The sequence below is a fragment of the Jaculus jaculus genome, chromosome X (assembly GCF_020740685.1).
Source record: "Jaculus jaculus isolate mJacJac1 chromosome X, mJacJac1.mat.Y.cur, whole genome shotgun sequence".
In the NCBI taxonomy this organism is placed as follows: domain Eukaryota; kingdom Metazoa; phylum Chordata; class Mammalia; order Rodentia; family Dipodidae; genus Jaculus; species Jaculus jaculus.
Window position 1 is genome coordinate 6733348 of NC_059125.1, and position 20406 is coordinate 6753753.

At 42.8% G+C, this 20406-nt stretch overlaps 1 protein-coding gene and 1 non-coding gene across 2 annotated transcripts; both read right to left on the minus strand.

Moving 5' to 3' along the window:
• Positions 1-12354: 12354 nt before the first annotated feature.
• Positions 12355-13788, minus strand: LOC101614718 (heat shock factor protein 1-like). The gene has a single exon (XM_045140449.1). It carries the CDS (start codon positions 13786-13788, stop codon positions 12355-12357), a length of 1434 nt encoding a protein of 477 aa, XP_044996384.1.
• Positions 13789-19798: 6010 nt separating this feature from the next.
• Positions 19799-19866, minus strand: LOC123456935. The gene has a single exon (XR_006634795.1). It is a non-coding gene; the product is annotated as a small nucleolar RNA SNORD42 (small nucleolar RNA).
• Between the last annotated feature and the right edge of the window lie 540 nt (positions 19867-20406).

A 20406-nucleotide genomic window follows, 5' to 3' on the forward strand; every position in this document is an offset into this window, starting at 1 on the left:
CTCTAACTTACCTAAATCAGTAGACTCTCCCTAGCTTGTTTGTATTCATAAGGTGACATCCTTTTCTTGTCACTGTTCACAAACCAATCCCTTTCTCTGTTTTATTTTATTTATTTATTGGTTTTTCGAGGTAGGGTCTTGCTCTAGCCCAGGATGACCTGGAAATCACTATGTAGTCTCAGGGTGGCCTTGAACTCATGGCAATCCTCCTTCCTCTGCCTCCTCAGTGCTGGGATTAAAGGCGTGCACCACTATGCCTGGCTCTTCTCTGTGTTTTTAAGTTTCTTTTCCCCAATATCCACTAGAATAAAGATATAGCTCCCTTAATATTTTTATATGTTTGTCGTGATCTAAATATAAATGGTCCCAATATCCTGAGGTATTTCTTAACTTATTTATGAGAGAGAGACCGAGAGAGAGGGGGGGGGCAAGAGAATAGGTATACCAGGGCCTTCATTCACTGCAAATGAACTCAAGACACATGTTCCACCATGTGCATCTGTCTTATGTGGGTTCTGGGGAATCCCACCTAAGTCCTTAGGTTTGGCAGGCAAGTGCCTTAACCACTAAGCCATCTCTCCAGCCCAAGCTCAGGTATTTTTGATTAAGCTTCATACTTAGTGTCCAGCAGGTGGAGCCCTGCTGGAGGAGGTGTGTCGCTGGGGTCTGAACTTGAGTTCAGCTCTTTGTGTGTTCAGAGTCAGCTCATGCTTACTGGTGCTGGCTGTTGTATCTCGGCTATGGTTGTATAATGACATAAGCCAGATTCTTCCACCATAATGAAGCTTCCCTTGGAATCTGTAAGTCTGAAATAAACCCTTTCCTCCCATAAGTTGCTTCTGGTCAAGTGTTTGTCCCAGCAATGAGAAGGTAACTACAACAGTGTTCAATTTGGCCTTTTCCCTTTGGCCTTTTAAGATCTTCAAAATTGCAGTTATATTCAAATAAAACCTATCAAGTCTTGACAGACCCCTAGATCACTGCTAGTCATCACATTGTCAAACACATAGATTAAACATGCTGTACCCATTTCTTACTTCTTTCTTTCAAATGTTATTTGAAGGTAGAAAGAGAGGGATAGAAGAGACAGATAGAATAAGCATTCCAGGATCTGTAGCCACTGAAAATGTACTTCAGATGCATATACCACTTTGTGCATCTGGTTTTACATGAGTACTGGGGAATCGATCCCAAGTCGTTAGGTATTGTAGGCTGAGCCATTTCGCAAGCCCCATTTCTTACTTCTTAAAGATTCTTAGGCCCATATCAATCATATGTCCCTTCCTCTCCTCTGAAATAACTTCCATCAGTGACTGCTTAATCCAATTGCCTCTCAATAATTCTCTAGTACCCATCCTTGTAACCCTCATCCAGCTCAGCGCCCCTACATACACCTTGATTAGGTATGTCAGGCCTCTTGTATAGGCCTGGATGGCCTTTAGACTCAGTCTTGCTTCCATTCCCATGCTCCTCAATTAGTGTCTACATTTCTCACAATAGCAACAAGGGCCAAGGAAAATGGTTCTTATTTATTATTATTGTTATTGTTTTGAAGTGGAAGTGTAAAGTCATAGCAGGCCAAAGTCGGACATATATGAGTTAGCACAAGACCATGTCTGCTTCCTGACATAAAGGCAGTATTTCACTGGCTTCCTTTTGTTTAGCTTCTTGATGAATGTATACATCCCAGGAGGCAGGGGGTAATTGCAACTTATGGGTTGCTAGAATTGTCAGCTATAAACGCTGTAGACCAATGACTAATGACTAATTTGGTGTTGGGACATTTTACAACCCAATGAGAGGAGTGAATGGGTGGGCACAAGTAATTAAGATTGGATTTCGTGCCAGCCTGGGGGACCTAGGGCTCAGTGTCCATGTTAGTTCCAGTTAAAGACAACAGTTATTTGTTTACTGAGATCCACACCCGTTTTTTATTAAAAATGGTCACCAAATGGTAGCTTTTCTTGTGGGGAACAATGATCTAGCTCTTAGAATCTGGCAGAGTGTACTGGAAACTTTTAGATGTCAGAGAGACTCCAAGACATGGTCTGATGCATGAAATTCCTAAGGTAGGTATGTCCCCTGCTGGCTGCAGAGCCAGCAGGGAAATAAACTTTTGTTTAGTGAAGACACAGTTGTAGGATAATTTCACTTAAAGAATGGCAATTGAGGGACTGGAGATTTTTTTTTTTTTAATCAAGAACATACTTTGTTTGGATACATCATATGTTGGTACCATCTTCTTCCTCATCCCTACTCCCATTCCTCAGGGGGTCCTCCTCAGTGGGATTGCAGGTATTCCCCCTGGGGTTGTAGGTTGTATGTTGTGGGAGCAGCAGACAGTTATTGGGGGGAGACAATGCTTCTGAGCATTGTTACCTTCTGAAAAAGAAAAACAGATTCTCCAATCGAGAGTGAAGTCAGCATAGCTTAAAGGAGATAAGTGTTATTAATTTAGGGAGAGTTTGATGGATGTAGCCCCTCTTTTAGCGAAAGACTAGTGGGAACTTGATGTTGGAGAGCATAATCTTTGTCTCCATAGGATTCAGACCTGGTGCCCAGTTTCAGATATGGGATCCTTTCCATTAAGCCAATCGCTTAGCCAATCAGAAAGCTGTTGGTTACCCACCAAGACTGTGTGCCACCATTACACTGCTGTGTGGATATCTTGTCAGGCTGATTGCTTCTGAGTATCTTTGGTCCCTGCTTGCTCACACTATTGTTGGTAACTTTCCCCCAGTAGTTCATGTAAGTGTTTTCCAGCACTAGACAGGCTGTCTGGGGATTGGCTGTCTTCCGGATTCCTGCCAGGTCTCTCTGTGTTCTGTGCTGGAAGCATATGATGTCTTCAGTAATAGGGTCTAGCCTTTTACCTCAGGTGGGTAATCAATTGTTTTGACAGAAGCTTGTCTTATTTTGGGGACCTCGTAGGTCTCTCTGATCAACAGCTCAATGTGGGTAGTACCTATTTCTTGTACTGGGAGTTACAGGCCAGAGCCATTTTTTTTTCAAGGTAGGGTCATGCTCCAGTCCAGGCTGACCTGGAATTCACTCCGTAGTCTCAGGGTGGCCTTGAACTCATGGTGATTCTCCTACCCCTGCCTCCCAAGTGCTTGAATTAAAGGCGTGCACCACCACACCTGGCTTCTACCTATTTTTTGAGTGGGTTATTTGATTTTTTTATTGTTTAGGTTTTTGAAATCTTTGTAGATTTTAGATATTGAAGTGAAGATTTTTGCAATTGGCAGAAGCTCAAAAGGACATCTGTTAGTGGTGACCACTGAGATGACTCAAAACGCACCATAGTACTGAGAAGAAATGACAGAGGAGTACTCAATACTGAGACATCTCTATCACACCTTCCAAGGCTCAGGGTCTATTGTGGAAGAGGCGGTAGAAAGGATGTAAGAGCCAAAGGAAGTGTAGGACAGCTTACAATGCAATCTTCCAGACACAAAATGGCCTGGATATCCATGACCTCACAGTGCCTACACAAGACCCTCCTAATAAGAGGATAAGATCATGACATCAAAATAAAAGACTAATTGAGTGGGGGAGGGGATATGATGGAGGGTGGATATGTGAAGGAGAAAGTGGGAGAGGGGAAGGAATTATCATGGTTTATTGTTTATAATTATGGAGGCTGTAAATTTAAGAAAAAAGATTAAGAAAAGCTATCTGTAGTCCTAACAATTTGGAGGCTGAGGCAAAGAGGATTAACATGAGTTTCAGGCTAGCCTGAGCTACAGACTAAGCCCCTGTCTCAAGACAAACAAATGAAAAATAAAAAGGAAAGACATTTTGGCTATGATAAACACAATGAAATTTATCCTAAGCAATGTTTCAGCCCAAATGCATGAACTCAGGCAACAACAAAATTTGAAACTTTAGCTCATTATTGGTGCAGTTTTTAGTGGAATGAGTTTTTTATCCCCTGAGGCTTTTAAATTTTTTCTTTGGAATCTTCTATATTAACTCTGAATCTTTGATGTGTTTTCAAATATGGGCTTACAGCATCACAGGTTATTTTATTTAAGTGAATAAATTAGCTGTCTAGATGTATCCTATTTCATATACAAATGCATATGTTTATGCAAATTAAACAAAATTCCATAGGAACATTATTCATGAGATTAGGTGTCATAGGAAGGTCATGCATATTTATTTATTCTCTGATTCCTGGCTTCTGGTTGTTAAATCATTTTCTTATACAATTACCTTGTTAGGAGCTGGACTAAATGTCTCATAGCATTCTTTACAAAAATTTTTCTTGAGCTGGGCATGGTGGCACATGCCTTTAATCCCAGCATTTGGGAGGCAGAAGTAGGAGGATGGCTGTGAGTTCGAGGCCACCCTGAGACAATAGAGTGAATTCCAGGTCAGCCTGGGCTAGAATGAGACCCTACCTACATCAGAAAACCAAAAAAAAAAAAAAAAAAAAAAAAATTCTTCACTTCCTATATCACATGCAAATAAGAAAATCCTGCTTATGTATATGTAGGATGGACTTCTCTAGCCCTAATTATCCCAGTGAGAAAGGATCCTCTTATATACTTTCATTCTACCTATTTCAGTGATTTACCTTCCAAATACCCATCCACTGGGCCTCCTGACCTTTTTTTTTAAAAAAGAAATATTTATTTGGGCTGGAGAGATGGCTTAGTGGTTAAGCGCTTGCCTGTGAAGCCTAAGGACCCCTGTTCGAGGCTCGGTTCCCCAGGTCCCACGTTAGCCAGATGCACAAGGGGGCGCACGCGTCTGGAGTTCGTTTGCAGAGGCTGGAAGCCCTGGCGCACCCATTCTCTCTCTCTCCCTCTATCTGTCTTTCTCTCTGTGTCTGTCGCTCTCAAATAAATAAAGTAAAAAAAATAAAAAAAAAATTTTTAAAAAATAAAAAAAAATTATTATTTGAGAGAGATAGAGAAAGAGGGAAAGGAGACACACACACACACACACACACACACAGAGAGAGAGAGAGAGAGAGAGAGAGAGAGAGAGAGAGAGAGAATGGGTACACCAAGGCCTCCAGCCACTGCAAATGAACTCCAGATGCACGTGCCACCTTGTGCATCTGGCTTATGTAGGTACTGGGGATTCGAGCCTTGAACTGGGGTCCTTAGGCTTCACAGGCAAGTTCTTAACCACTAAGCCATCTCTCCACCCCCTCCTGACCTTTTAATATATTGTGAATGGTCTTCCTTTATTTTATTGAGATCCCAAATTTATAAGTCTACAAGATAGTTTAGAAAGGCTGGGGATATACCTCCATGGTACAGCTTTGTCTAGCATGTGTGAGGCCTAGGTTCAATTCCCATCATTGCAACAAACAAAACAAATAAAAAAAAATGATCAAGCTACTCAAAGAAGGGAACATTTTGCCCCATCTCTGTTAATGACTGAATCTCAATTCCCTTCTCTCTGTCTTTCTCTCACTCTCTCTCTGTATGTATGTAGTATGTGTATATATATGTGATGTATGTATGTGTGCCTGAACATATGGTATATGCTGTGTGTGCAGATGTTTGTGCCTCATGCCCATGTGTGCAGCGGCCAAAGGATGATGTTGGGGTACCTCCCTTACCTCTCTTCCATCTTATTTCCTTGAGACATGGTCTCTCAGCACATTTGAAGTTTGCTGCTTTTTGGTTAGACTGGCTGATTAGTGAGCCCAGCAATTGTCCTGTCTTCATTCTTCTCAGAGCTGGGCTTTTAGGCATGCACAGGTATGCTCAGCTTTTTATGCGGGTGCTGGGAATCAAACTCAGCTTCTCCTGCAGCAAGTGCTCATAACTGCTGGGCCATCTTCCCAGCCTCTCAATCTCTCTCTCTTTCTCTTTTATTTTTTTTTTTAAGTTTTTCAAGGTAGGGTCTCATTTTAGCCCAGGCTGACCTGAACTCACTATGTAGTCTCAGGGTGGCCTTGAACTCACGGTGATTCTCCTACCTCTGGTGGGATTAAAGGCACATGCCACCATGCCCTGATTAATTTATCTTCTTAATCAACCATGTCCTAAAGGTGCTAGGTATGATTTTCTAATAGCATTTTAGATATCTCTCTGTGAAGATCTGTTATCAGGGTCAACTTATTTAAAACCAACGTATATAGACATGACAACATTCAGTTACTGTTAAACCCCCTTCATGGTTCCCTTTGCATAGTCCACTTAAAAACATCTTATTCATTTATTTGAGTTTGTGGGGGGAGGCACCCGTGTGCCACACAGTGCACATGTGTAGGTCAGTGGACAACCTAAGTGTGTGTGCGCCACCTTCTTTGAGGCAGAGTCTCTTGCCACTGCAAACTGGCTTTGGATTCTCTTGGCTCTATCTCCCATTGTTAAAGGCATGCTGGCATCACAAATGCATGGGAAACAAAGTGCTGGGGAACTGAACTCTGGTTAGCAGACTTTGCCAGTGCCTTTAAGCACTGAACAATCTGTCCAGTCATACACACACACACACACAGACACACAGACACACAGACACACACACACACACACACACACACACACACACACACACACACATATCCCTCTTTTTGTTAACGATGTTGCCATCTTTCTGGTCATCTCAGCTGAATATGGGAAGAGCAATATACTATTTCACATTCAGTACTACCCCTGATTTAATCAGTCCAAAAATCCTGCTGACTGAATTCAAGCTAGGAATTGAATCTCCATTCATCTTTACTATTCTCATTTACATTTTCATTGTCTCTTGCCTTGCCTAATGAAAACTCTGTAGTCAATCTTCCCTCTAGCTGCATAACAAATTATCCCTGAATTTAACAGGTTAAAAGGACAAATGCTCAGTTTCCATTAGCCAGAAGCTGGGAGCAAATAAAATGAATTAATTTGAATTGGGTTGTCCAGGGAGAATGGAATCAAGGTGCTATCTAGGGCAGCAGTTATCTGAGCTTGCCTGGGGAAAGATCAGCTGCCAGGGCCATTTATGGCTTTTAGTTTCTTATCACATGAGCCTTTCCACAAGGTCAGCTTAGCCTGTGGAAGTTGCCTACTCTCACACAGAGCAATGCAACAGACAGTTAAAGCCTTCTTGATAGAAATTTCAGTCTTTTTCATAACCTAGTTTTTCAAGTTTCTAATCTCATCACTTTTACCATATCCTATTCTTTAGCTGAATCACTAATCATAGCACAGTCAATAAGAGGGAGCAGGGAGGTTCTATTCCATTTCTGTCTCCTGAGGAGTGTGGAAGACTTTTAAAATATTGATTGATTGATATGTGTGTGCACGTGTGCGTGTATGCGTGCACACGTGCACACATGCCGGGGCCTCTTGCTGCTACAAACGAATGCCAGATGCTTGCACCACACGTTTCCGTATCTGGCTGACATGGGCAGCTTGGGAACTGAACCTTGGCTGGCAGGCTTGCAAGCAAGTGACTTTAACCACTGAGCAAACCTTCCCAGCCTCAGAGAATTTTTGTGAACATACTTTTAAAACTACAACAATTTTTCCTCTGGGCCTAAATTATGTATCTTTCTTCTACATGCAAAATACATATCAAATAATTTGTAGACACATATTTCAAAACTACCATGACATGTTTGGTTTTTATTTGTTTTAGAAAGACAGGGTCTCCTATAGCCTAAGCTGGCCTTGAACTTGCTATGTAGCCAAGGGTGACCTTGAATTCCCTATCCTCTTGTCTCCACCTGCCAAATGCTGGGATTATGGAGGTGTACCACTACACCTGGCTTTTGATTTTAAAATTTTAGCTAATGCATAAAAACATATAATTACATATATTTATGGGGTACCATATGATGTTTCAATACATATAAGTTATGTAATGTTTAAATCAAGGTAAACATATCAATCTTTTAAAATATATTTTATTTATTTGAGAGATAGAGAGAAAGAGGCAGATACACAGAGAGAGAATGGGTGTGCCAGGACCTCTGTGCAAACTAACTTCAGACATTTATACCACCTTGTGTATCTTGCTTTACGTGGATACTGGGGAATCAAACCTACATTCTTTGGCTTTGCCAGTAAGTGCCTTAACCTCTAAACTGCTTCTACAGCCCTCAATTTTTAAAAATATTCATCATTTCTTTATCATAAAAACATTCAAAACCCATTCTCCTAACTTTTTTTTTTTTTTCAAGGTAGGGTCTCACTCTGGCCCAGGCTGACCTGTAATTCACTATGTAATCTCAGGGTGGCCTCAAACTTATGGCGATCCTCCTACCTCTGCCTCCCGAGTGCTGAGGTTAAAGGCGTGCACCACCATGCCCAGCTTTTCCTAAATTTTAAATAATATTTTATTTACTTACTTATTTGCAAGAAGAGAGATAGAGAGAAGGGAGATGAGAGAGGGAGAGAGAAAGAGAGAGTGGGCACACCAGGGCCTCTAGTCTCTGCAAATGAACTTCAGATGCATGTGTCACCCTGTGCATCTGACTTTATACGGGCACTGGAGAATCAAACCTGCATCATTAGGCTTTGTAGGCAAGCACATTAACCACTGAGATATCTCTCCAGTCCCTATTCTCCTGACTAAAAAAAAAAGTTTATTTATTTTTTATTTACTTATTTTTAAGGGGTGGAGAGAGAATGAGAGAGAATGGGCGCACCCAGGACCTCTTGCTGCTGCAAGCTATTGTTATTGATGGTCATCTCACCGTGCGATAGAACGCTAGAACCTGTTTCTCCTAACTTTAGCCACTGATCCACCGATCAATCTCTCCCCAGCCCTTCCTGTTCTCTTTTCTTCCTGGCCTTTAATAACCACATTTTGCTCCCCATTTCCATGAGATTAACATTCTGATATTCAAAATATGTATGACATAGCATGTCATACTTGGCTTTGTGTATCTGGCTTATTTTCATTAACACAATGACCTTCTGTTCCATCTTTGTTGTTAGAAATGACAAGATTTCATTCTTTAATGACTGAATAGTACTGCATTGTGTGCATACCATATTTTCTTAAGCAATTCATCGGTTGATAGACATTTGTGTTGTTTTCAGTTTTTTTACTGTCTATCGCTGGATTATGTAGTGTATATATATATATATACACATACATATATATATATTGTTTATGTTTTAAATTTATTTTATATTTTATTTTAATTTTATTATATATATATATATATATATATAAACTTATTTTATTTTTATTTTTGAGAGATAGAGAGAGAGAGAGGGAGGGAGAGAGAACAGGCACACCAGGGCCCCAGCCACTGCAATTGAACTTCAGATGCTTGCACCACCTAGTGGACATGTGTGACCTTTCACTTGCCTCACTTTTGTGTGTCTGGCTTACATGGAATCTGGAGAGTCAAACATGGGTCCTTGGGCTCCACAGGCAAATGACTTAACCGCTAAGCCATCTCTCTAGCTCTAGTATTTATGCTTTTAATTTTTTAAAAAAATATTTATTTTCAAGGAGTGTAGAGTGGGGGAGGGTAAGGGAGAAAGAGAAAAAGAGACTATGAATGGGCACACAAGGGCCTTCAGCCACTGGAAATGAACTCCAGATGCATACTCCACTCTGTGCATCTTGCTTTATGTTGAATACTGGGGAATTGAACCTGGGTCATTAGGCTTTGTAGGCAAGTGCCTTAATCATTGAGAAATCTCTCCAGCCCATATTTTTTTTTTATTTTTTGAAGAACTTCCATACTGTTCTCCATAATGGCTGTACTAATTTACATCCCTACCCAAACTGTACAAGGTTTCTTATTTTTTCTACCTTCTCATCAACATTTGTCTTTTTTGGTTTATTATTTATTTATTTATTTGAGAGCGACAGACAGAGAGAAAGAGGGGCGAGAGAGAGAGAGAGAGAGAGAGAGAGAGAGAGAGGGGGAGAGAGAGACAGAGAATGGGCACACCAGGGCCTCCAGCCACTGCAAACAATTCCAGATGCATAAGCCACCTTGTACATCTGGCTTATGTGGGACCTGGGGAATTGAACCTGAGTCCTTGGGCTTTGCAGGCAAGTGTCTTAACTGCTAAGCCATCTCTCCAGCCCCCAAAATGTCTATTTTCCTTGTGCACTTCTTAATTGGGTTATTTGTTGTTTTTCTTTTGCTATTGAGGTTTTAAAATTAAATTAAAATGTTTTAGAAAATTTAATTGCAAGGAAAGAGAAAGTGAGCGAGCAAGTGAGAAAGAGAGAGAAAGAGAGAGAAAGAGGGGGGGGGATGAGAATGAGCACACTAGGACCTCCTGCCACTGGAAACAAACTCCAGACACATGTGCCTTTGGCTTTATGTGGGTACTGGAGCATTGAACCTGGGCCTTCATGCTTTGTAAGCAATCACCTTTAACCACTATACTATTTCTCCAGCACTTTTTTTTTAGTTCTTTATATATTCTGGAAATCAAACCCTTATATTTATGCATATAGTTTATACTAATTTTCTCCCATTCTGTAGGGTGTCTCCCATTTCTAAATTATATCCTAAATTTAACATTGTCAGCAACTGTGTGGATACTCTTTCCGTAGGTAAATGGCACTCCTCTTTTTTTTTTAAAATTCTTCCTTACTTTCATTCACTTCCTCCTTCATAAAACATGGCAGCTTCCCTAATATAGATTGTCAACTCCTAGAGGATAGGAACCATGCCTTGTTCATCTTTATCTCCTTCAAAGCAGGAAGCATATTTAACTGTGGCCAATATGTGTTTAACAACTGTCAAATTAAATGATATGAAGACAGCACTTCTCCATTTTAAGTGAAACAAACAGTTTGAGTTGTTTATGCACATGTGGTATATCAACTTGATGACAGCATTTTATTTGTTGCACAAAAATCTGTCTTTCAAAGACATAATGTCAAAAGTACTGTGTGTGGGACATCCTGACAGAATTGGTGGTAAAATTTCCACATTTTATCAACATATTCAAAGACTCAGCCTTCTACTGCTGTGTTAAACAGCTAAGAAAAATCCATGTGCTATGTTTGATAGAACACATATATCTTACAAAGTAGGAACAAAAGATGGTGCTGAATAGGTAGGCTGCCTTTGGCTATGCTGGGGTAGGGCATAAGTTGTTTAACGTTTTAGCTCTGTTCTCTGGCCCTTATTCCTTTCCCCTCCCTCTTTCCCTCTTTTCTCTCCCCCCACCCACTTATTTTCTTTCCTTTGTTTCTTTTCCTCCCTCCTCCCTCTACCTCCCTCTTTTCCTGTTTTAGCTAGCTTTGCATTTCTGTAACAAAATACTTGAGATAATCAAGTTAAAAGGAATAAAAGGATTTATTTTGTTACACAGTTTTAGAAGCTTCCATGATCTGTTGGCCCCATTGCTCTTGGACCTGGGGATTACATGAGAAAGCAAGGTATTTACCTTATGGCAGCCAGAAAGTACAAGAGAGAGTTAGGGCCAGGGTCTCACTATTCCTTTTTTCAGGGGCATAGTTTCATGTGATCAGAAGACTTGCGAATACACCAACCTCACCTCCTAAAAGATCCACCAGCTCCCAATATGCCATGAGCTGAGGCCCAAGCCCTTAACAGGTGGGCATTTTGAGAACCATAGTACTTCCTTTCTCACTCCTTCCCTTTCTCTTTCCATCCCTTCATTTCCTCTGTCCTTCCTTCCTCTTCCTTGAGAGAACTACAGCGTTTCTCCTCCTCTTCTCCTCCCTTAATATCCCTTGACATTTAGGCCTTTGGGGAACCATGGCACTTTCCCTCCCTCCTCCTCTCTCTGTTATTCCTTCTCCCTTTCTTCCCCTTCCTTAAGATACTGGCCTTTGGGGGCCCATAGCACTTCTCTTCCACTCCCTCCCCTCCCTCTTCAAACATGCTGTTTGTCTTTTTCAAATCTTGACTTTCATTCTTTGTATGTGGGTGCATGCATGTGTGGAGGCTAGAGGACAGCTTCAGTGTCAATCCTCTGCCTTTCCACCACATTTGAGGCAGGGCTCCTCTCTCTGGATTCTCACTCTACTGTTGCTCTTTGCAATGCTCCTCATGAGCTTGTAGGAATTTCTCCTCTCTGCCTCCTGGTGTGACGGGATGACAGAAGCCCATTAGGGCTTCTGGCTTTTTACCTGAGATCTAGGCACCAAACTCAAGAACCAGCTTGAGCTGCAAATGCTTTATGCACTGAGTCATCTATTTCACCAGCCCCCCTCTCCACTCTGAAAAGAAGTGAGCCCTTGGAGACCATTTTCCTTCCCCTCCCTTACCTCCCTCTTTCGCAATAATGGGCCTATATGGGACCATAGCGTTTCCCCTCCCTTACCTTTTCTCCCTTCCGGCTCTTCCCCCCCTTTCCACAAAGCTTCTCTTCCCTTTCATCCCTCCCTCTTTCCCTTCTCCCCACCCCCCTATCCCTTTCTAAACCAGTCTAGCTTCTCTTGGGACCTCTAGGACATTGTGAGGTCCTTGGCTTTGAGGAGCTCATTCCCCATCAGCAGGGAGACGATGGGCTCCTCCACACAGCTGTCCTCCGCCAGCTTGGACAGCGTGAGAAGCTTGCTCCCTGTGTCCATGGGTGGAGTTGTGTACTTCACGGGCTGCTTACCTGGGTCAGGACTTCCATTTTCTACTTCCGTAGGCCTAGGAGATTCCTGGGGAGACAAGATGCTGGCCAGGCTGCTGTCCTGGTCAGGCAGGCTCATGTCAGGCATGGTTACAGAGGGGCTGAAAAGGTCCAGTAGGGTGTCCATGTCTAAGCTGTGGCTGGTCAGCATGGTCTTCAGGTCATCCAGGCTACAGTCCATGTCATTCGGGTGATCACAGAGCTCGTCTTTGTTCAAGCTGGTTGTATCAAGGCATTTCTCAGGGGTGGAGGGGAGTGGTGAAGTGGGGGTACAACCGGTTGAGGGGACGAGGGTAGAGTCACTGTCCCTCAGGATGGAGTCAATCAAGTCAGTCAGGGATGCGGAGGAATCCATGGAGGATAGAAGCCCAGCATTCACCTCTTCCACACAGGGGCTTTGAGGTGGGCTGAGGGGTCCCTCCTTGACAGGTATTTGAGGGCCGCTGGGCAGAGACTTCTCATTTCTGCTATTACCTGGTGAGGTCAAGGGACTGGTGGGGGTGTGCTCAGGGATGTCCCATACTGTGGCTCCAGAGCTGTTAACAGCGTCTTGGGCGCAAAGGCTGGAGCTGCTGTAGGCAGGCGTTGGAGGGGGGCTATGCTTGGGCGCAGATGGTGCTGAAGTGCTGTCATCCACCCCGGGAGGACGCTTTCTCTTCAACCCCTTCCCCTGCTTTGACTGCACCAGTGGCATCAGGAACTGAATGACCTTGTTGACAGCTTTTTGCTGCTGAGTATATTTCTGCTTCAAGCTGTCCACCTCCTGACACAGGGCCTGGTTCCCCTGCTTCATGCTTAGCAGCTCGGCGTTCATACTCTCCTGCTTCTGCTTCAGCAGTTGCACGTCTGTCCATAGCTTGGTGGCACCGTCTTTGCTCTTCACAGTGGGCGTGCTGACCACTCTACTGTTGATGCGCTCAAGGAGCTGCTCCTGGTCACGCTGGAAATAGGGATGCTGGAACTCACTGGCATCCTGCTGGGGCTTAACCAGGCCCTGCTGCTCAATGTGGGCTACTTTCCGGAAACCATACTTGTTGAGCTGCCGCACGAAGCTGGCCATTTTGTTGTGCTTGAAGTACCTGGGCAGCAACTCCTTGGTGAACTGGTCTGTGTTAAACACTTGGAAGCTGTTCCCGCTAGGGCTCCAGCAGATGAGCTCATCGGTGTCTGGGTTACTCACTAGAGCCCACAGCTTTATCAGGAAGCCTGGGATGTTGTTGGACTTCACTGGGCTGCACATGCCCACAGGTGGATCCATCTTGAACGAAGGGCACAGTCAAGTTAGCTGACGGAAGAAGCGAACGGATAGACGAAGTGAACTGGCAGACGAAGCTAGCGCAGGAGGAGGTGGGAGCGGAGAGAACGGGCGTGGGCCCAACAGACCGACGCCCACGCAACGTCTGCTTGCTCACGAGACCTGGTCACATGCCTCCGTTGTGCGCATGACCCCAAGGCCTCGCGTGGTTTCCCCCAGCCTTGCAAGGGGCCCCTACGTTGTGCTTTAATCCTAGCATTCAAGAGACTAAGGTAGCGGGATCATGAGCTCAAGGATAGCCTGGGCTACAGAGGGAGTTCCAGGTCAGCCCTGGGTAGAGTGAGATTCCTCCTAAAAAAATAAGGTTATTTTATATAACTTAGAAAATCTATATCATCTATATGTCTATATCTGTCTATAAACAACAGGAGAAAAATAAAAAACAAATCACACCATTCCACAACCTACAGATAACCATTGTTGCCTTGGCACACAGTAATCACTTCTCTGCCTACCTATTTCTTCTTGTGTTAGAAAGGAGCCTACTATTTAGAGGATGCTGAGAACTTGATTAGATCTGGGAGCGCACGGCAGCTACATATTAATAACTTAAAAATAATAGGAAGGGACCAGTTTTCATGCTAGTTTTAAAGAACTCTACTTACTTAAGCTTTGGCTTTTGAGCTTCCACGGTAAATATATGTTTATTTTCCTGGATAAGGGTCAATTAAGGCAAAGAACAGGCCATTATGTCCTGGTATTGAGATTTGGTTTTACTAAGATGGAAATGTGGGGTTGAGGGTTTAAGGGTAGGAGGGGATTTAGTGGTAGTTGCTGAGAGGCTTCATGGAAGACCATAAATACCGAAGTCATATGTTGGGATGGTGGGAGGGATATATGAGAAAACGAGAACTTTTGCAAGGAAAAGGCAAGTTGGACTTCAAAAGCCTGTCTTGGGACTCTTCACTGAGGCTTTGAAATGGGAAAAATAAGTAAATCTCTCTCTCTCTCTCTCTCTCTCTCTCTCTCTCTCTCTCTCTCTGTGTGTGTGTGTGTGTGTGTGTATGTGTGCATGTATAGGGGAATGTCCTATGATGTGATGTCCTGGGTCTTTGTGTCTTGAAGAAAGAGTTGAGCAAGGCATTCCATAGTCACTGATAGAAAGTATAGATTGATTGAAAATGAGAGTAAGCCAGGCATGGTAGCTTAACCCTATGATTCCAGTACATAGAAGGCTGAGGTAGGAGGATTACCATGAGTTCGGGGCCAGCCTGGGCTACAGAGTGAGTACAAAGTCAGCTTAAGCTAGAGTGTGAACCTACTTAACAAATAAGGTATAAAATAAAATAAAAGCATGCAGTTCACAAGACAAGAGCAGGCTCCAGAAAGCAGCTCAGGAGTTCTCTTGCTCCTGTTTTTATCGAAGGGGAAGGACGAGCCTCAGAAGGGGTAGACATTCCTTTGGCTGTTCTAGGTGATATTCTTTGTTTGCTGGGGAGCAGTTATACAATCCTTGGGGTGGTCTGAAGTAGTCTAAGTGACAGTCTCTCTTGGTTGCTGGCTCCTCAAGTTACAGTTATGCTTGTCTGGCCCCATCTTTTTTTGTTTGTTTGTTTTCAAGGTAGGGTGTCACTCTTGCTGAGGCTGACCCTATCTTCTTGCTTCAAAATCTGAATAAAAAGCAAAACTGCTTCTGATGGCACAAAATGAACTCAACATATCAAGAAGTTTCTGACTAGCTTCCTAGACAACGTGTCCCAGAATAGATGCTAAGGTGTGGAACTGATTGATCAGATGGATGTTGGGTTGTGGGAATTCCCACCTCTGGCTGGGAATTGGTGATTTCTGTACTGCATTACAAAGAAGTTGGTTAATTTTTCATCCACAGGATCTGGAGACTCAGACCTCACAGCTACTGAGGCTGAAGCATTGAAGCAATTAAAAAGAAAGCAGGGGCTGGAGAAACGGCTTAGTGTTATAAGCACTTGCCTGCAAAGTCAAAGGACCCAGGTTCGATTCCCCAGGACCCTTGTAAGCCAGATGGACAAGGGGGTGCACACATCTGGAGTTTGTTTGCAGTGACTGGAGGCCCTAGTGTGCTCATTCTTTCTCTCTCTCTCCCTACCTATTTCTTTCTCTCCTCTCTCAAATAAATAAAGAAAAATAAAATATATAAAAAAAAAACAAAACAAAGCCAGGCGTGGTGGCACACGCTTTTAATCTCATCACTAGGGAGGCAGAGGTAGGAGGATCACTGTGAATTTGAGGCCACCCTGAGACTACATAGTGAATTCCAGGTCAGCCTGGGCTAGAGTGAGACCCTACTTAAAAAAAAAAAAAAAAAAAAAAAAAAGCAATCCAAGGTGCTGGGCTATGTACTGATCACTTTCTGTGGTGTCTGATAGTTTTCCAAGAAACAAAACTATCTCCACTCAGAGATATTGTAAAACTTAACTTTTAGAGAGTTTTTTTGGTTTGCAGCCAGCAATCCAAGGTGTCAGAAATAGTGACCCGTGAAGGGACTGTTAATGTTGGATTCTCTGTCAGAGGCTGCAGTGAAAATCTCCCACATTCCACTTCTGCCTTTCCTGGGCATCTTCTTCTGTATATTTCCTGCCTGACAAAGGGTTAGAACTTGGAGTCTGGAGGACAGAGTAGATTTTCCTCCCCAGTCTTGACTGCTGTTTTACAATCTTTGAATCAGATGTTACAGTTAAGGCTCCAAGCTAGGGCAGAGCACTGAGATTTCTCACTGAAAGATGGTTAATCTTTATATATATATATGATCTTGAGCTGGGTGTGGTGGTGCACACCTTTTTTATTGACAACTTCCATAATTGTAGACAATATCCCATGGTAATTCCCTCCTCCCCCCCACTTTCCCCTTTGAAACTCCATTCTCCATCACATCCCCTCCCCCTCTCAATCAGTCTCTTTTATTTTTTTTATTTTTTATTTTTTAAATTTTTTTTGTTCATTTTTTATTTATTTATTTGAGAGCGACAGACATAGAGAGAAAGACAGATAGAGGGAGAGAGAGAGAGAATGGGCGCGCCAGGGCTTCCAGCCACTGCAAACGAACTCCAGACGCGTGCGCCCCCTTGTGCATCTGGCTAACGTGGGACCTGGGGAACTGAGCCTCGAACCGGGGTCCTTAGGCTTCACAGGCAAGCGCTTAACCACTAAGCCATCTCTCCAGCCCAGTCTCTTTTATTTTTATGTCATGATCTTTTCCTCCTATTATGATGGTCTTGTGTAGGTAGTGTCAGGCACTGTGAGGTCATGGATATCCAGGCCATTTTGTCTGTAGGAAGCACTTTGTACAGAGTCCTACCCTTCCTTCGGCTCTTACATTCTTTCCGACACCTCTTCCACAATGGACCCTGATCCTTGGAAGGTGTGATAGAGACATTGCAGTGCTGAGCACTCCTCTGCCACTTCTTCTCAGCACCATGATGCCTTTTGAGTTATCCCAAGGTCACTACCATCTGAAAAGAGAAGCTTCTCTAACCAAAAGTGAGAGTAGCATTAATATATGGGTATGAACATTAAGAGAAGTGCTTACTGGGCAGCTTGGCAAACATAGTATATACATTTAGCCAGAGAGCAGCAGACGTTACACTCCTAGGGTCATGACTACCCCTGTTGTAGGTTTTCAGTATCAGGGATGTATTCCCTCCTATGGAGCAGGCCTTCAGTCAAATTAGAGGGTGGTTGGTTTTCCCCATAACAGACATATCACTAGTGCACCCATTGACTCATTTGGCCTGGCGGGCCAAATTTAAGGCTTGCAGTGTCCACTGTTGAGTATCTTTACTGGTGATTTCTCTCTCTCCCACACTGAACTGCAATAAATAAATATAAATATAAAATATATAAATATACATAATAATAAATATAAAATAAATATAAAATGTATAAAATAAATATAAAATATTTTATGTTTATTTATTTGACAGGGATAGAGGGAGGGAGAGAGAGAGAGATTGAGAGAGAGACAATGGGTGCACCAGGGCCTCCAGCCATTGCAAACAAACTGCAGACATGTGCACTCCCTTGTGCATGTAGCTTACATGGGTCCTGGGGAATTGAACCTGTGTCCTTTGGCTTTGCAGGCAAATGCCTTAACCACTAAGGCATCTCTTCAGCCCGAAATATGTTTATTCTTAAGTTAGGGTCTAAATTCATATACCACGACTTCACCAACTCTCTGACTTTTTTGTTAGCTTGAATTGTGGAATGACTATTAGCAAAACCCCATCAAGCTTTCGAACATGTTGAATTTCTGGACAAACCCTAGCAAAAGTCCATGATCTTCTGTTTAACATACGAGGTTATTTTTAAGCTCCTGAAACCATAATACTGGGGAGTAAACTTAGGTGTAGATATAGAGAGCAAGTCAGGGGGCAGCTGGCTTCTGCTTTCATGCCTCTCAAGGAGGATGTGTTATGGCTTCTGATCTTTGTGAGTTGTTTCTCCTTTCCCTTTCTTCAATTGGAAATTGTTTTTCTAACATTGATCCTGTTCTCAACCGCCTCTCAACTTTTGTACAACTAGGTTCATTGTTGGGGGTCAAATAATCTATCCAGAGCTAGGCGTTGTGGTGCACGCCTTTAATCCCAACACTTGGGGAGGCAGAGGTAGGAGGATCGCTGTGAGTTTGAGGCCACCCTGAGACTACATAGTTAATTCCAGGTCAGCCTGAGCTACAGTGAAACCCTACCTTAAAAAATAAAAGCAATCAAATAATTAAAAAAAAACCCAAAACAAACAATTAAATAAAAAGTTTGTATTAAACAAAAATCTATCCAGAGACCCACCAACAGCAAGGAGCTACATGTAGATTTGTGGTGATACTGTCAAGCTTTCTGGAGTACAAGGCACTAATGACACATAGCCTTGGAATGTATCTATTTGCAAAGGGCTCAGTATAGTTTAAGCAGTTTAGAACAGTTGCATAATATTTACAGGATACAGTTGACAAACGTCTTGCATGACAATGTTACCAGGGAATTAGGGTTCTATTTTGTGCATTGTTAAACTCATTCTCAAAAGAATTTAGAAACAGACTCAGAAGAAAGCTCAAAGACAATTTTATTAGTGTTTGAGGGAAAGGTCATTGGGAAGGCAAGCTGTAACTCTTGACAGCTGCTAGGAGGAGGGAGATGGCTTAATAGAAAGCAGGAAAGTTCAGTAGTGCAGGCTGGCAAGCAGTTGCATGGTGGCTCCATAGAGAAACAGTAACAAAAGCAAAGTGTCTGGGAAAGCTTGGAAGAGTTTGAATTACAGCTCAGAAATGGGCTGGAGAAACGGCTTAGCAGCTAAGGCGCTTGCCTGCAAAGTCTGAGGACCCAGCTGCAATTCCCCAGATCCCACTAAAGCCAGATGCACAAGATGGTGCATGCGTCTGCAGTTTGTTTGCAATGGCCCTGGTGCACCCATTCTCTTTAGCTCTCTCTCTCTGTGTCTCTTTCTCTAGCTCATAAATAAATAAATATTTTTTTTTTTTTAAAACTCAGAGGAGTAGGCAGGTTTAGGAGCGAGGATCTGCAAGCAACTCCTTTAAAGGAGGGGCTTTGGCAGGTTTAAGTATATCGTTAAGGGGATAACTATTTCTCCCACCTTTTTAGCATGTCTTTAGGTAAGGGGTAGTCAGGTGATCAATAGGTACAGTTGGATTAACTCTTAAGGGAGGGAATCATAGCCTTATGTTTTTGGGTAGTTTAGAATGTCAGGTCTCCACCTAGGGCCAGAGCTAAAATTCAAATTTTAATTTTCTTTTTTCCCTTTTTTTGTTTTTGTTTCTTTTTTTATAGTGAAAAAAAAAAAGGTGTATTTAGAATTAACCAGCTGGATCCAGTTTAGATGATCCCAATTTTATTGGCAACATCCAAAGCATCATAATCGGGAGCCAGCCGAACATAGGCCTTCTTCTCTCCATCAGGCCTGGGTGGAGAGGAAGGGTTAGTGTTTGCAGCTCTCAGGCTCTACCCTGTGTTCCCACAGTCCTCTGGCACATCAGTGGTTCCTTTGTTGCTGTTGCCATTCTTTTCCAAATAGTGAAATTTCCATCACTTGTGTGTTTTTGTTTCTTGAGGTAGGTTCTCACTCTAGTCCAGGCTGATCTGGAATTAACTGGGTAGTCTCAGGGTGGCCTTGAATTCACAGCGATCCTCCTACCTATGCCTCCCAAGTGCTGGGATTAAAGACATGTGTCACTATGCCCAGCTTCAAATTTTAATTTTTTTACAAATATTGTGGGATGGAGAGATGGCTTAGCAGTTAAGGCACTTGCCTGTGAAGCCTAAGGACCCATGTTCCATCTCTCTCCACATTCCATGTAAGCTGGACACACAAAGATGAGGCAAGCACAAGGTCTCATATGCCCACTAGGTGGCACAAGCATCTGGAATTTAATTGCAATGGACGAGGCCTGCCAATTCTCTATCTATCTGAAATAAAATATTGTATTTATTTATTTATGTGTTTATTGAGAGAGGAAAACAGAGAGAAAGAGGAGGGAGGGAGGGAGGGTTTGAGGAAGAGAGAATGGGCACTCTAGGGCCTCTTGCTACTGCAGACAAACTCCGGACACATGTACCACTTTGTGCATTTTGCTTT